The sequence below is a fragment of the Echeneis naucrates genome, chromosome 21, assembly GCF_900963305.1.
Source record: "Echeneis naucrates chromosome 21, fEcheNa1.1, whole genome shotgun sequence".
Classification (NCBI taxonomy): domain Eukaryota; kingdom Metazoa; phylum Chordata; class Actinopteri; order Carangiformes; family Echeneidae; genus Echeneis; species Echeneis naucrates.
Window position 1 is genome coordinate 880238 of NC_042531.1, and position 15619 is coordinate 895856.

A 15619-nucleotide genomic window follows, 5' to 3' on the forward strand; every position below is an offset into this window, starting at 1 on the left:
CCCTCGCCGCAGACTCTGCTGCTTCCCACCAAGAGGTGATAATGACTTCTTGATATCATCGGTGAGGTGTGAAGCTCGGAAATCACACGTTTGAACGGTTTTAATCTGCTTTTCCTTTCACCCCCCCCATCGTTCCACATGCTGAAGGTTCCCATGGCAACGGCATAAAGACAAAGACTCAAATGAGATTTGGAGGGATTCACTCCGGATGGAGACAGGAGTCAACCAAGTGAGCACAGAAAGATAAAATATGGATGTTCAGCTTCACCTGAGGCGCGAAAACATTCAGATCTGAGTCGATTCTTCAGAATCATCTGCTGCCATTTTCACCTCAGCAGGAAGTCGAGTGGAAAGTGACGTCGACTCTGAGCATCAGAGTTCCCGTCGCAGTCAGTGACACCTTTAATGACCTGAAATCAGAGTCCAAATGAAAAAGGACGGATCAGTTTGGAGATTAAATTAAATTCTTAGTTCCTATTAAAAAACATGACCTGAAAAAGAGCTACCTGAGAACCGAGTTGTTGTGGTTTCCCTGTTGCCGTAGTGACTCTGTGTGTACTAACAGACTCAACGTCGTCCGCTGAAGCCAACAGGCCTTTATCAGGAAACCTGCTCAGCTCCTCTCAGACGCCTCCATCAGACCAAACAAAGAGCGAGCTGTTTCCACTCAGCAGCTGACCGTATAAACACAACTAGAGAACTCTCCGACAGCTCGCCACACTGTTGGCTTTTTGTCTGAACTTTTTAGCTCCAGGAGGGAAAAGACATAAAAGGCTGCACATGAACAGGTTAAGTGTGTGTATATGTTCATATTTTTGGGGGTCAGTTTCCTCCGGAGAGACGCTCAGAAAACAAAAACTAATTAAAAACAGATAAAAAGTGTGTAGAGCAGATAAACCAAAGAAAAGTTCCTCTCATGTGTTTGGGTCGTTTCTGTCTTTATCTGATCAGGAGTTCTGCTCAGTAATGATGAAAAATCAGCTCCAAACATCTGATTGCCCATGTCTCTCTGTCTTTATTCTGTCAAATGTTCCATGATATGAAGAGAGCAACACGTCACGCACATATTTTCACTACGTTCACAGTTATTAGCCAAAAATAACGACAGAATGGAAATTTCTTCAGTTCTGTTTTTATCTTATTGGGCAATACAACCTTAACACAGCTGACTCGGTCATGCAATTGACAAACTTACTCCAGTTTTTTCTGCTGAGCTGACATGAGTTTTGATTTTGAAATCACTGAAAAGGTTCAATTAGATCTGTAATAAAAGAACCTAAGTTTCTACTGCTTTGTATACGCTGTAAAGACGTATACAAACACACAAACACAATGAGGCAGAACATTTCCTAAAGAATCATTACATTTCACAAATAGGTTCCTCTCCAAAGACAACCCCCTCCCCCAAAGAAAAGGTTTCAGCACATGAACAGCTAAACATGCACATAAATTAGCATTTAAATATTCTGCTGCGTATGAAAATAACACCACATATATTTATCAGCCCGTTGTGAACAGCTCAGCATGTTAAAGGAAACAATCAAATCATGTCAGATGGGACACAAACATTTTCCGTCTTTTAAATGATGTCGACATTTTTTATGTTGAAGATATTTTACATGTTTTTGTTTCTCCTCAGTATCACTGAATGAATTCTGCCCGCACGCATAAAACTGCTTGTAACCAGAGAAGAAGAGCCGACTCAGACTCTTCGAGTAAAAGAAACTTCCCACGATGATCAAAAGAATGTTTAGAGTTTGTCTCCATCTCCCCAAACGACTTGAATGTGGTGTTTCCAGGTTTATTCTGTGACTTTGATTTGGTTTCATCACCAGACGAGACGAAGCTTTAACTGGCTTTCCTTCTGCTTCATGTCTCTTAATCAAGTTAAGTTCAAAACAGCCGCGTTCATTTGACTCCTGATGGATTCCAGCTCTGGCCGTTACATAAGACATTAGAGGATCGTGATTAGATGAAGCTGTAACCCGACCGGCTCCTCGCGCTGCGTTTCATTAAGTCAATTACAAGCTGCTGACATTTCAGGGATTTCACTGAGAGAGCGGATCGTTTGAAGATCACATGAAAACACTCTGGATCGTTTTAGGCCAAATCGTCAATTAGTCCAAACACTTTGTAGTAAATGTTCAGACGCCCGCAGGAACACAGGAGAGTGTGTGTGTTGACTCTCAACCTGCTGAAACATTTAAAAGTTAATGTTTGCCGTTCCTCCACAGGCCGCAGCGGGAACACGAGTGGCTGCTGGAGCAGTAAAAGTCAGCTTTTGTTTACTTTGCCAGGCTGAGCCTCAGTGTGCTCTGACCTTTGACCCCGACCATCCCCCATCAGCCAACAGGCTGCAGAGTCCCACAGAGAACTGATCTCCAGTCTCCTCATTCTCATTTCACAAATTTGCTTTCATCAAAACATATTTCAGATTTCCCAAATGAAATCAGTCCATCAGCTTGAGTCCTGAAGTCACAGTGGCTCCCTGAAGTCCGGCCCTCACTCAGATAATCCCACAGTGTTGACTGACAGGCCCAGAGCTGGTCCAGATCTGGGTCTGTACTGGACCAAAGTCTGGGCCAGATCTGGGTCTGTACTGGACCAAAGTCTGGGCCAGATTCACTTTTCTGTCCTGAGCGTGTCACTGTCTCATTTGGAGACGAGTCCTCTGAACGGGGACGCAGCTCCTGTTCAGACTTCGGACCAAATCTGGGTTTGTCTTCCCACAACGTCTCCAAGTGAAAATGAGCAACCAGAAGTTTAATATCATGGAAAACGTCTTTTCTTTTATAACATAAGTTGAGCAAAATGTTGACTCTGACAGGGAAAACTGCTGAGTCAGCAGAAGGTGGCCTGGTTGTTCATGGAGGGAAAAAAATCCCACAGTAACCATGGAAACAAGATCATCAAATCTAAATAAACAACAGCTTAAAGCGACCTTAAACACTCAGCTGATTCACCGTCACCGCTCATGGTGAACTGGAGGTAACCATGGCAACGACTCAGCACAACACTGAAACACGATGAGGACGAAAACCGGAAAAGTTCAATTTCCTGGAAGTTTGTTGTGAAGAGCAGACAGGACGAGCTGATCGGTTCATCTATTGAGCTTCTTCTCAGGCAGTCAGACGTCTGAAGGAGCCTGTTGGCCGTCGGCCATTTTCACACGTTCACAAGTGTTAAATTAGACGATCTGAGACACCTACGTCTCCATGTGAGACGCTTTTCCTGAAGTCAGGCAGAGACAGAAACACTGCAGGATTATTTTAGGATCCAGACAGAGGAAATACTGAAGGAGGGAAGGAGATCCTAACGTGGCTGTAACTGAATCTGAGTTATTTTATTAAACTTCCAGATAACAAATAGAAATAATAGTAGAAATATTTGGATCTCAGGGAAAGCTAAAGTCTCTCAGGTCTGGTCCAGCAGGACTCACCTGGAAAAGGTTTGATCAAAGTCTCCTTAATAAGCAGGACTCTGAACCAGGTGTGCAGAAGAAAACAGGTAATAAAGCCATCAGAGCGGAGCGCTCGTAAACACAGCAGAGGGCTGTCGGGGTTCAGGTTTCTGCAGGACTTCCTGGTCTAAAAGGTTTCCGGTCAATCTGGTTTCTTCAATCATTGATCCAGTGTTTTCTCCAGAAACAGCCACAGCCTCTGTGGGTTTAATAAATCTGGTGTGATCAGCATTATTGTCCGAGGTCTGAGCGCAGCCGAGGCCATAAAACCAGAATGATTAACAGGAGACTTCTCCAGAGTTCTCCAGCTTTATATCAGTGTTCAGTCAGTTGTCTTTAAATTAAATGCTCATACATACAAACTAAACTGGTTTCATGCAGACAAATTTGTGAGGTCCATAAGAAACTTGTGACCGCAAACATTCTTTACAATGTGTAGCATGAACAAATGAATTCACATCAGTTCAGTTTGCAGTGACATTATTTGGAGTTGATGTGAAGAAATAAATCTGTGTTCAGAGCATCGCTGAGTTCCTCAACAACAGCACAAAGAGGAAGGAAATAAAGACAACATCAGGCCGTGTGTTCTTACTGAGAGCAGCAGAGCCGACACACAATGACACACAATAACACACAAAGCCGATGTCTGTGGGAAGCCGGAGGATGATGGGAGGAAGAACAGAGACGGTGAGTGGGAGGAGGCTCCGAGAGCAAACACAAAAACTGGGGCAACAAAAAGTCTGCAGCATTTCCATCTGAAAGACCTGAACTGAAGAAGAAACCTGTTCTTAGGCAGACTGGGAGACCCAGATCCTCAGACCTTCAGATAACCCCCCCACATCAAAGCCCCAACCTCAAAGCAGAGGTAACTAATTCACTCCCATTCATCTGATCCAGCTCGGTCTCTGAGGAGAAGGGCAATATGAATAATGACTGAGGAGCCGGAGCTGAGGATCTGGATTTACAAATATCTGCTCTGTGCCGTCTGATAAATAATCTGATGCTGCTCAGCAGAATAAACACTCAGAGGGTTCAGCCCTAAATTCAAGACAGCCACAATGAGCCGCCACGAAACTCGATATTCTACAGCCATCAGTGAAAACAGGCTGGACGGCCTTTTTCAGGAGACCAGGAACAAAAGGAACCAGGTTCTGGTTTCAGTCCCTGAGCGTCAAAAAGTCCCCTGACCTGGATGTTCCTGAACCAGCTGGGCGGAGTTCAGACTGAAGAAACTGGAAGACCAAGAAAGGATGGATGTATGAGGGCCAGAAAAATGTGTTAAATGTTCCAACACAGAGACCACGATGTATGATTTTAACAATTCAAATCTTCAGTTTCCTCCTCAAAGGCAAAGCTTCAACCTAAAATAAGGAGGCTGTGTTTGGTTTCCTTGTTTTCTGAGCTTCTATCCCTTTTAAGACTGAAGAGTAATTCAAAATTATAACTTTATAAGGAAAAACAAAGCGATGAATAAACAGCCTTCATGTGGCTCTAAAACAGAAAACAAGGTGAGTCACTGGATTTTTATTGTCATGTTGAAAGGAAGTGAGAAACACATGATGAGAAACTATTCTGATTCTTTCTTTCATAAAAAGAAACCACCAGTAAACTTTACTGAAGTGACCAAAGTAAGATGGGCTTTAGTTTTGTGTCAGACTGGTTTCCATTGGATCACAGTCTGAAGGACCGTTTAAACACCGACATTCAATCTGAGTCATTTAAAGAAGCAGGAACATAAAGATCCTGTTTTAGCTGGGGAAATAAAACCACGGCCAGAATCTGGCCAAAAGGAAACCTGGTTCAGAGTCTGGAGTATGTCAATCAGCTATTTCTGCACATTCAGTCGCCCAAAAAGACAAATATTGTTCATAAATAGGTCACACTCTTATTGTTCTGCTTCTATACCTTCTGTGTGTATGTGTTGCTGTGACAACAACAGTCAGACCAGTGAACCGACTGTTCTCATCATGGCTGACATTCACATCACAAAGGCTCCTGGTTTTCAACAAACTGGTTCACTGTCAGAGGAGACACTGGGATCACTGAGATCACAGAGATCTATGAGATCACTGAGATCACCGAGATCTATGAGATCATTAAGATCACAGAGATCTATGAGATCACTGAGATCACCGAGATCTATGAGATCATTAAGATCATTAAGATCACAGAGATCTATGAGATCACAGAGATCACCAAGATCACTGAGATCACCGAGATCTATGAGATCACAGAGATCACCAAGATCACCGAGATCTATGAGATCATTAAGATCACCGAGATCTATGAGATCACTGAGATCACCAAGATCTATGAGATCATTAAGATCACCAAGATCACTAAGATCACTAAGATCACCGAGATCTATGAGATCATTAAGATCACCGAGATCTATGAGATCTCTGAGATCACAGAGATCACAGAGATCTATGAGATCATTAAGATCACAGAGATCTCTGAGATCACTGAGATCACCGAGATCTATGAGATCACAGAGATCACCAAGATCACCGAGATCTATGAGACCATTAAGATCACAGAGATCTATGAGATCACCAAGATCACTACGATCACCGAGATCTATGAGATCTCGGAGATCTCTGAGGTCACTGAGGTCACTGAGGTCATTGGGATCATTCATCCAGCTCTCTAAATATACAACAACACGCTGCGCTGCGTCCAGTCGAATGAAATCCCTCAGTCGTCACAGTAGAAGAAGCCATGTGTTCACTCTGATGGTGTTTTTACATCAACACCAGTCAGAGCCAGTAAACACTCTATGCAGAGTCCCGGACCAGGACCAGGACCAGGACCAGGTCTGGAGACTCAGATGATCCTTCTCCTACCTGACTCACTGAGGACGAACTAAATGTGTCCGACCTTCGTTTTTCAGTTGGTAACTGGAATTGTCACCATGTGTGAAGGACATAATTGTGCGGTTGTGTTGTGCGACAGTGTCCAGGGGCAGGGAGGTGTGTGTTGGTTTCTCCCCCCCTGAGCTGCGGTTTGTTCAGCAGATTGATGAATGCATTGCTGCTGCAGTTTAGTCTGGGAGCAGAAACATGCCTGTATAAGGAGGCGAGGCCTTCAGGGACACCGAGCCACGACACTGCCAGTCTAGACTATCCATCTTGGCACCAGGACAGACTTGCCCCCCCCCAGTATCTTTCTCACTCACACACACACAGGCCCATTCTTTTTGCTTCCTGGCTGTTAGGTTTGGATGAATTATGTATTTTATGCGATGACAAAAGGCCTGTCAGATACTGCATAATCCAACAGCAGCTCAGTGAAGCTGCAGGCCCATCCATCATCAGGAGGGAAAACAAAAACCACGTTCTGTGTTCACTTCTCAGAGCGTCCTGTCAAACTGGGCCTCAGACAGGTGAGTCAAACAGACGGCAGCTCTGAGCTTGTCTCTGTGTTCACTGTAAAAGGAGATGAAGATGAACCTGGACCATCAGCTGTGTCAAAGCTGGCTGACATAAAGAATAAAAGATGCTAACAATGCTAACATGTGTCATCACATGTCCCATAATGCAACCTGACAGCTCCTCAGATGATTTCCTGCCTGCGGTGGCTGTCTTTCAGAGTCCACTCTGAGATGACCCCGATGACACAATTAGAGGTGATTTGTGACAAACTCAGCCGCAGAAAATGTTTTCCAGCTCTGGTGAGTCAGCTGGTGAAGAGTCGACCCCTCCCCCACCAACATGCATGCTGACGGACAAGCAAGACTGCCGTGGTGTGCTCCACAAACAGTGTCGGCTTATTATCTTTTAATTTCGGTGGTGATCGAGGCGGCACAAAGACACGCTGCTCTCTAATCAGCAGTTTGTTTTGCTCCAGCAGACAGTTCTGTTCCTGCTTTAGGAGATAATTGGAGAGCAATGGGAGACACCAACAAAGGGGGGGCAGCAACAAATAAAAAACCAGCTCTGACTGAAACAAAGCACATGTGTTTGACCTAAATCAACATGTACGTGCTCATTGTCTGCTCATCATGGAGAGGAAACTCTGATCTAAACACAAACTACAGCGGAGACTCAAACAAAACGTCCTCATATCAACACAAATGTTGTCAGTGTTTGTATTTTCAGACCCGTCTGCTGGAGGTTCAACTTTCACTATGACGAGGATCAGACTGCAGGACGTCAACCTGAAAATGGTGTGACACACGCCCAGGGCCAGGTTTACTGACTCACATCACACAGCCGGCCAGGAAGTGAACTCCAGCTAAACTCAGTTAAACAAACAGACTGAAGACGAACGGCGGCAAATGTGGCGTAAACATGAATGAACAGAGAAGCTGCGGCAACACGAGAAAACCGCATGAACGAATCATAGGACGGGCCGGGGTTGGTCCTGTTGCCATAGCAACGGGTATCCCTGAGATGACAGGGCTGTCTTTTTGTGTTTTATTTCTGAGCCTGTTTCTACCAAACACACACGTCGACGACGGTCTGAAGAATCCTCAGTGGCCGAAGTTCCCGCCTAAACCTGCTGAAGTGAAACAGTTTGCGATCAGTTGGCTCCAACCTGCAGCTGAGAACGAAATCTGCAGGAACTGACGATGTAATTGGCATCAATGTCATCTTATTTAACCGGCCGGTGGGCAGGCGTACTGCGCTCTGATTGGCTGCAGGTTGTGTTTTATTTTTAGATGACCTCACATGTCGCCGTGCCGTTAATCCTCCAATAGGATGGTTCTGGGTTCAGCTGTTACCAGGCAACGACTGCTGCTCCTGGATAAAGTAGTAATGTTTATTTTAAGGCTGACTGCTGCTACGCTAACAGAGCTAACTGTTCAGAGAGCCTGCTGCTACGCTAACAGAGCTAACTGCTCAGAGAGGCTGCAGCTACGCTAACAGAGCTAACTGTTCAGAGAGCCTGCTGCTACGCTAACAGAGCTAACTGTTCAGAGAGCCTGCTGCTACGCTAACAGAGCTAACTGTTCAGAGAGCCTGCTGCTACGCTAACAGAGCTAACTGTTCAGAGAGCCTGCTGCTACGCTAACAGAGCTAACTGTTCAGAGAGCCTGCTGCTACGCTAACAGAGCTAACTGTTCAGAGAGGCTGCAGCTACGCTAACAGAGCTAACTGTTCAGAGAGGCTGCTGCTACGCTAACAGAGTTAACTGTTCAGAGAGGCTGCTGCTACGCTAACAGAGCTAACTGTTCAGAGAGCCTGCTGCTATGCTAACAGAGCTAAGTGTTCAGAGAGCCTGCTGCTATGCTAACATGTTGCACCTTTAGCTGGTCTTTCCTCATCAGTTTATGGTCTCTGGGAAAAGGCCAAAGGGTCTGCAGAGCCTCTTTCAGTCCAGAATCACTTCTTAGAACTTAAAAGATGAATTTGGGTTCGAATAGAAGCTAAAAAGAAAAACCTCTCAGATGCTGAGTCATGGTCTCAGCTAATCCAGATGATCCTGGTCCAGGATCTTTCAAGGTAGGAAAACCAAGCAATGAGACCAAAGACCAAAAACCAAATCCTGATCCAGAAGCCCCTGCTGTAAAGGTTCAGTTTTCAAATACCTGATTTAGAATCACATGGAGGTCTACCTTCAGACCGTCTGGACCTTTAAAGCTGAAGGTTAAACACTCAGATACCAAGATTCATTTAGTCTCTGATTTCAGCTGAGCACAAAAACACATTAAGACCTTCAATGAAAAAGACAAAAACCACAAATAAAAGTCCTGGATTTAAAATCTGACTTCAATCAGAGACGTTTTAGTCAGATGTGGTCAGAGTCCTCACGACTGTCTGAATGGAAACGTGCTCAGAGTGAAGCTGAGTCCGTTTACAGCCTCAGCCTTTAGTCTCAAACTATTCTGAGTCCAGAACCGTCCAGAACCTGACAAATCTTTGAGTCTGTCATCAGAGAAACAGAATATTTAAACATGTTTATGAGAATGTTGTCTGAACATTTTAAATTCACGTCACAGATGGAAACCTGAACTCTTCCCCAGCAGCTCGTGGACTAATCTGGATGTTTCACAGCTGCCCAAAATGTTTTTCTCCAAAACTGATGAACAAATAAGTTTCCAGCTGAATGAGAGAGCGGAGGGAAGCTCTGGACTCTGGACGCTTTAACGCTGCAGCTGCTGTGAAGCTCAACACTCGTCTCCGCAATGCAGATCCATAAATTTCACAAACGAGCTTCGACTTCGCGCCACATGTTCCCTTCACGTGCAAGAAGGCGGTGAAGGAAAATGTGCGCAGGCCTTTACTCACATTGCAGAGAAGCCTCTGTGACCTCTGACCTCTCCCTGATCCCACTGAGCACGTCTGGATAAAGAAATTACACACTTCCTGTTGGCACCCTCATCATCATGGTCACATGTAAATGAAGAACAGTCACCCAAATCACAGATTTTTAAATCTTTTAATATTCAAAAATACTTCAGTCCTGCTCTCCGTCAGCTCTCCGTACAGTGTCGTTGTCTGCTGAGTGTTCGGACATGAAAAGTGCAACGTAGTGGAGTTCTGTCCTCGGCCCGTCCAGAGGAAAGGCTACTTCAACGCCCCAAAGAGACAAAACAGAGAAGGGCAGAGGGCCAGAGGGCCAGAGGGCCCCCCGGGGCCCCGCCCACAGAGTCTGATACAGCAGCAGAAGAACAGGCCCGCCTGCTCCTCCTCCGGTCCAGACCCTGTTACCGTTTCTTCTTCTGCTTCAGGCTCTTCCTCCTCTTCACGATCATCTCGTACAGCTTGTCCATGCCCTCATGCAGCCCCTCTCCGATGATGGCGCAGGCCGGCTGGATGTGGTAGGTGGTGGCCGGACCGAGCTCCTGCAGGGCCAGCTGCTTCTCGATGTCGGCCACCGGCAGGGAGCGGGGCAGGTCCTGCTTGTTGGCGATGACCAGCAGGGGGGTTCCCTGGTTCTCCGCGAACTTGGTCACCTTGTGCAGCTCGGTCTTGGCCTCCTCCAGCCGGTCCACGTCCACCGAGTCCACCACGTAGATGATCCCGTCGGTGCAGCGGCTGTAGGACTTCCAGAGCGGCCGGAGCTTCTCCTGCCCCCCCACGTCCCAGAAGTGACAGCTGATGCCTTTGGCGGTCCCGTTGCTGAGCCGGATCTTCTCGGTGTTGAAGCCGATGGTCGGGACCGTGTTGACGAACTCGTTGAACTTGAGTCTGTAGAGGACGGTGGTCTTCCCGGCAGAGTCCAGACCCAGCATGACGATGTGGAGCGACTGGAAGGCGGAGATGTTGGAGAAGCTGTTCCCCATGATGGTGCAGTCAGCAGTCCTGATCCTGGGCCGGGGGGGGGGGTCCTCAGGTGGAGACCTCAGGTGGAGACCGAGCCCAGGTCTGTAGTCCGGGTCTGCGGTCTCCGGTCTGCGGTCTGCGGTCTCCGGTCCGGGTCTCCTGCCTCCGGTCCGGGTCTCCGGTCTCCACTCCGGTCTGCGGTCTCCGGTCTCCACTCCGGTCTCCGGTCTCCGGTCTCCACTCCGGTCTCCGGTCTCCGGTCCGGGTCTCCTGCCTCCGGTCCGGGTCTCCGGTCTCCACTCCGGTCTCCGGTCTCCGGTCCGGGTCTCCTGCCTCCGGTCCGGGTCTCCGGTCTCCACTCCGGTCTCCGGTCCGGGTCTCCTGCCTCCGGTCCGGGTCTCCGGTCTCCACTCCGGTCTCCGGTCTGCGGTCTCCGGTCTCCACTCCGGTCTCCGGTCTCCGGTCCGGGTCTCCGGTCTCCGGTCTCCGGTCTCCGGGCAGCCCTCAGCTGCAGCGGGGGCCGCGGTGCGTCTCAGCCGGACTCATTAGTATTCTCCTCACAGTCCACGTTAAAACCGGGTCCTCCTGGACCAGCTGAGGGGGTCCAACCTCCAGACCCGTCTCTACCACTGACCCCCCCCCACCCCCCGCGAAGACTGAGATCCACAGACGCGATCAACCCGGTCCGGCTCTGGGGGTTCTGGCTGCGTCCCGCTAACCAAACCGAACCCGAATCAAAGCAGATCCAGATGCAGATGTGGTCCCGGTCGGAGCCGGACTGTCCTCGGTGCGTCCTCTCGGTGTCTGCAGCTGATCTGAGTCTGTTGTGGGGCTGAGACTAAAGCCCCCCCGTGACGCTCCTCCCCGCCGGGCCCTGTGCCAATGAGGGGGCCGGAGCCTGAACGCACCAGACTCACAAACACAGCAACACAACAACACGAATACACAAAACGAGACGAAATAAAGCCGCTGTGACGTCACAGGCCCGTGAAACCGGATCACCGAAGTCTGGTTGTGTTCCTGCGCCACCTGCTGGTCCACAGGAACCAGGACCTGAAGGCCACCAGCTTCAGGATCATCAGGGGTCATATCCTGTCGGACCAGGTCCTGGTCCAGTCCTGGTTCAGGTCTACATCTGGTCTACATGGAAAAGCAGCATGAGGTTGGATGTGGGACAGACCCGGTCCAGACTCAGGCCCTGTTTTGGACAGACCCGGTCCAGATTCAGGCCTGGTCCAGACTCAGGCCTTGTTTTGGACAGACCCGGTCCAGACTCAGGCCCTGTTTTGGACAGACCCGGTCCAGATTCAGGCCTGGTCCAGACTCAGGCCTTGTTTTGGACAGACCCGGTCCAGACTCAGGCCTTGTTTTGGACAGACCTGGTCCAGATTCAGGACTGGTCCAGACTCAGCCCCTGTTTTGGACAGACCCGTTCCAGATTCAGGCCTGGTCCAGACTCAGGCCTTGTTTTGGACAGACCTGGTCCAGATTCAGGCCTGGTCCAGACTCCAGTCTGGTCTGGGAAAAACCCAGTCCAGACTCAGGCCTGGTTTTGGACAGACCTGGTCCAGACTCAGCCCCTGTTTTGGACAGACCCGTTCCAGATTCAGGCCTGGTCCAGACTCCAGCCTGGTTTGGGACAGACCCGGTCCAGATTCAGGCCTGGTCCAGACTCAGGCCTTGTTTTGGACAGACCTGGTCCAGATTCAGGACTGGTCCAGACTCCAGTCTGGTCTGGGAAAAACCCAGTCCAGACTCAAAAACCCAGTCCAGACTCAGGCCTGGTTTGGGACAGACCCGGTCCAGATTCAGGCCTGGTCCAGACTCCAGTCTGGTCTGGGAAAAACCCAGTCCAGACTCAGGCCTGGTCCAGACTCCAGCCTGGTTTGGGACAGACCCGGTCCAGATTCAGGCCTGGTCCAGACTCCAGCCTGGTTTGGGACAGACCCGGTCCAGATTCAGGCCTGGTCCAGACTCCAGTCTGGTCTGGGAAAAACCCAGTCCAGACTCAGGCCTGGTTTTGGACTGGTTTGGTGTTGCTGATTTCAGGTTTTTGACCAACAAAGTCTCTAAAAGTGAAGCTGCGGCTCCATCTTGTGTCCAGCCTGAGTCGGTCTGTCTCCTTCCTGTTGTCGCTCCACATCCAGTTTTGGTTGTGTTGTTATGCAAAGAGACACAAAAGACAACGAGTTTCCGTCTGGTCTGCTGGGTGTGGACACAAAGACATGTTAATGAGCAGAGCTGTTTATTTATTATTAAGTGTTTAAAGTAGTTTTTGTTGTTAAATTAAAGTCTAATGAACGGTGTGATGTTCAGAGAAATATTTCAGAAAGCAGGTTATGTGAAAACTCAGTCAGTCACCATGGTAACAGACAAACCCCGAGTTTCTACCTGTCTCCTCCCACACAAAGACAGCTGTTGGACATGGACTGTCCGTTCATTCCCAATCAGATTGATGTCCAAGGCCAACTTAGTCCAAATGCATATATACAAGAAGTGTTATATATAAGTTTTATTTTGTAAAGACAGCAGTTTATACTTCCACCTGATGTAGGCACTTGTGTCCTGGGGGGTGACCCCGGTGACCTCAGCTCCTCCGCCTCTGTCAGAGGTGGTGGTGGTGACCCCGGTGACCTCAGCTCCTCAGCCTCTGTCAGAGGTGGTGGTGGTGACCCCGGTGACCTCAGCTCCTCAGCCTGTCAGAGGTGGTGGTGGTGACCCCGGTGACCTCAGCTCCTCAGCCTGTCAGAGGTGGTGGTGGTGACCCCGGTGACCTCAGCTCCTCAGCCTGTCAGAGGTGGTGATGGTGACCCCGGTGACCTCAGCTCCTCAGCCTGTCAGAGGTGGTGGTGGTGACCCCGGTGACCTCAGCTCCTCAGCCTGTCAGAGGTGGTGGTGGTGACCCCCGGTGACCTCAGCTCCTCAGCCTGTCAGAGGTGGTGGTGACCCCCGGTGACCTCAGCTCCTCAGCCTCTGTCAGAGGTGGTGGTGGTGACCCCGGTGACCTCAGCTCTTCAGCCTGTCAGAGGTGGTGGTGGTGACCCCGGTGACCTCAGCTCCTCAGCCTCTGTCAGAGGTGGTGGTGGTGACCCCGGTGACCTCAGCTCCTCAGCCTGTCAGAGGTGGTGGTGGTGACCCCGGTGACCTCAGCTCCTCAGCCTCTGTCAGAGGTGGTGGTGACCCCCGGTGACCTCAGCTCCTCAGCCTGTCAGAGGTGGTGGTGACCCCCGGTGACCTCAGCTCCTCAGCCTCTGTCAGAGGTGGTGGTGGTGACCCCGGTGACCTCAGCTCCTCAGCCTCTGTCAGAGGTGGTGGTGGTGACCCCGGGTGACCTCAGCTCCTCAGCCTGTCAGAGGTGGTGGTGACCCCAGGTGACCTCAGCTCCTCAGCCTGTCAGAGGTGGTGGTGGTGACCCCGGTGACCTCAGCTCCTCAGCCTCTGTCAGAGGTGGTGGTGGTGACCCCGGTGACCTCAGCTCCTCAGCCTCTGTCAGAGGTGGTGGTGGTGACCCCGGTGACCTCAGCTCCTCAGCCTCTGTCAGAGGTGGTGGTGGTGACCCCGGTGACCTCAGCTCCTCAGCCTGTCAGAGGTGGTGGTGGTGACCCCGGTGACCTCAGCTCCTCCGCCTCTGTCAGAGGTGGTGGTGGTGACCCCCGGGTGACCTCAGCTCCTCAGCCTCTGTCAGAGGTGGTGGCGGCTCTGCCTTCTTTCTGTTGGCTCAGCAGAATTCAAATGTTAATCTCTTTTTTTTAAATTAGTAAATTTTATTTTGTTCGTGTACACATCGTCACTTTTTTAATTACTTCAGTAAAAATGGCTAAACATTGTATGATGTTTTCATCAACTCGGTGGGCTATTAAATGAGATGACGTTAAAACATTTTGTTAGGGGTTTAAATTAATATTTACTTTGTTTCATAGCTTAAGTCAATTTAAAAAAAAACATAAAAATCAAAGTGAGGTACGATCATAGCCCAGCAAAGTATCCCTTACCTTTTCCTCCCCTGATGGACTCTACCTAAATGAAAATCAGATTTTATTCTCATTTATATTTATACCTGAAGCTGCGATCTCTGACAGTGAAATGTAAAATCGAAGAGTCCATCCAAACTTACGCGTTGACTCAGGTAGTAATTTCTTCTCCTGCTGCAGCGGTGTTACATTTATGGTGAAACATGTTCATCCTCTCCATCGGCCTGAATTCAGAAACTGCCTGTTCTTCTACTTTAGCCCACTAGATGGCAAAGTCTGACTACAAACTGATGCTTCTTCATCTTCATCAGTGTCAGCAGCTGTCTATTTTTTTGAGTGTTAAAATAAATAAAGAAGGAGAAGCCTGAACATGTTGAAACACACAAACACACACAGTCAGTCAGCATGTGTGCACACGTCTCCATCGTCTTCATTCCTCCTTCATCATCGTTCCACAGAATGTCCCCCCCCTCCTGCTCCTTCCACCTTCTGTGTTTATTCCCTGAAGCCTGATTCATTTCCAGGATATCATTCCCGGGGTGCACTGGAGGCTGAACATGAATGAAGTCTGTTTGCCCCCCAGAAGCTGAAATAACATTCAGGGTCTGTTTTCTTTCACATTGCAGGATATTGTTGTCTTCACAGCAGCCATTAATGCTCCATCCGCCCACAGACCAGATCTGAGTCCGCCTCATATTTGAATCTGTTCAGGAGCTCAGAGGCACATTTTTAATAAGGAAGCAGCAGAGTTGTGTTGTCTGAACGAGCGAGTGAGTTTAACGTGCAGCTGATTCTGCAGGTTGGAGTTCAGCAGTTCTTCACAGATCCACATAATTCAGTGCACACAGACGGTTTAATGTCTCGTAACAAATGAAGAGTGGACGGTGATGAAGCAAAAAGCGTTTCCAGATCAGATCCTGTCTGAGGCTTTAAAGTCGGACCTGCAGGATATTGCGGTGCTGACATCAGACCATGAT

General features: G+C 48.8%; 1 protein-coding gene across 1 annotated transcript; it reads right to left on the reverse strand.

Annotated features, from left to right (window-relative positions):
- Positions 1 to 9840: 9840 nt before the first annotated feature.
- Positions 9841 to 10891, reverse strand: arl4cb (ADP-ribosylation factor-like 4Cb). The gene has a single exon (XM_029529942.1). The coding sequence runs from the start codon at positions 10689 to 10691 to the stop codon at positions 10113 to 10115; it is 579 nt and encodes a 192-aa protein (XP_029385802.1). The 5' UTR covers positions 10692 to 10891; the 3' UTR covers positions 9841 to 10112.
- Between the last annotated feature and the right edge of the window lie 4728 nt (positions 10892 to 15619).

Bases quoted from the DNA above. Each gene is read 5' to 3' on its own strand.
- arl4cb (XM_029529942.1), bottom strand. From the start codon at position 10,691: ATGGGGAACAGCTTCTCCAACATCTCCGCCTTCCAGTCGCTCCACATC.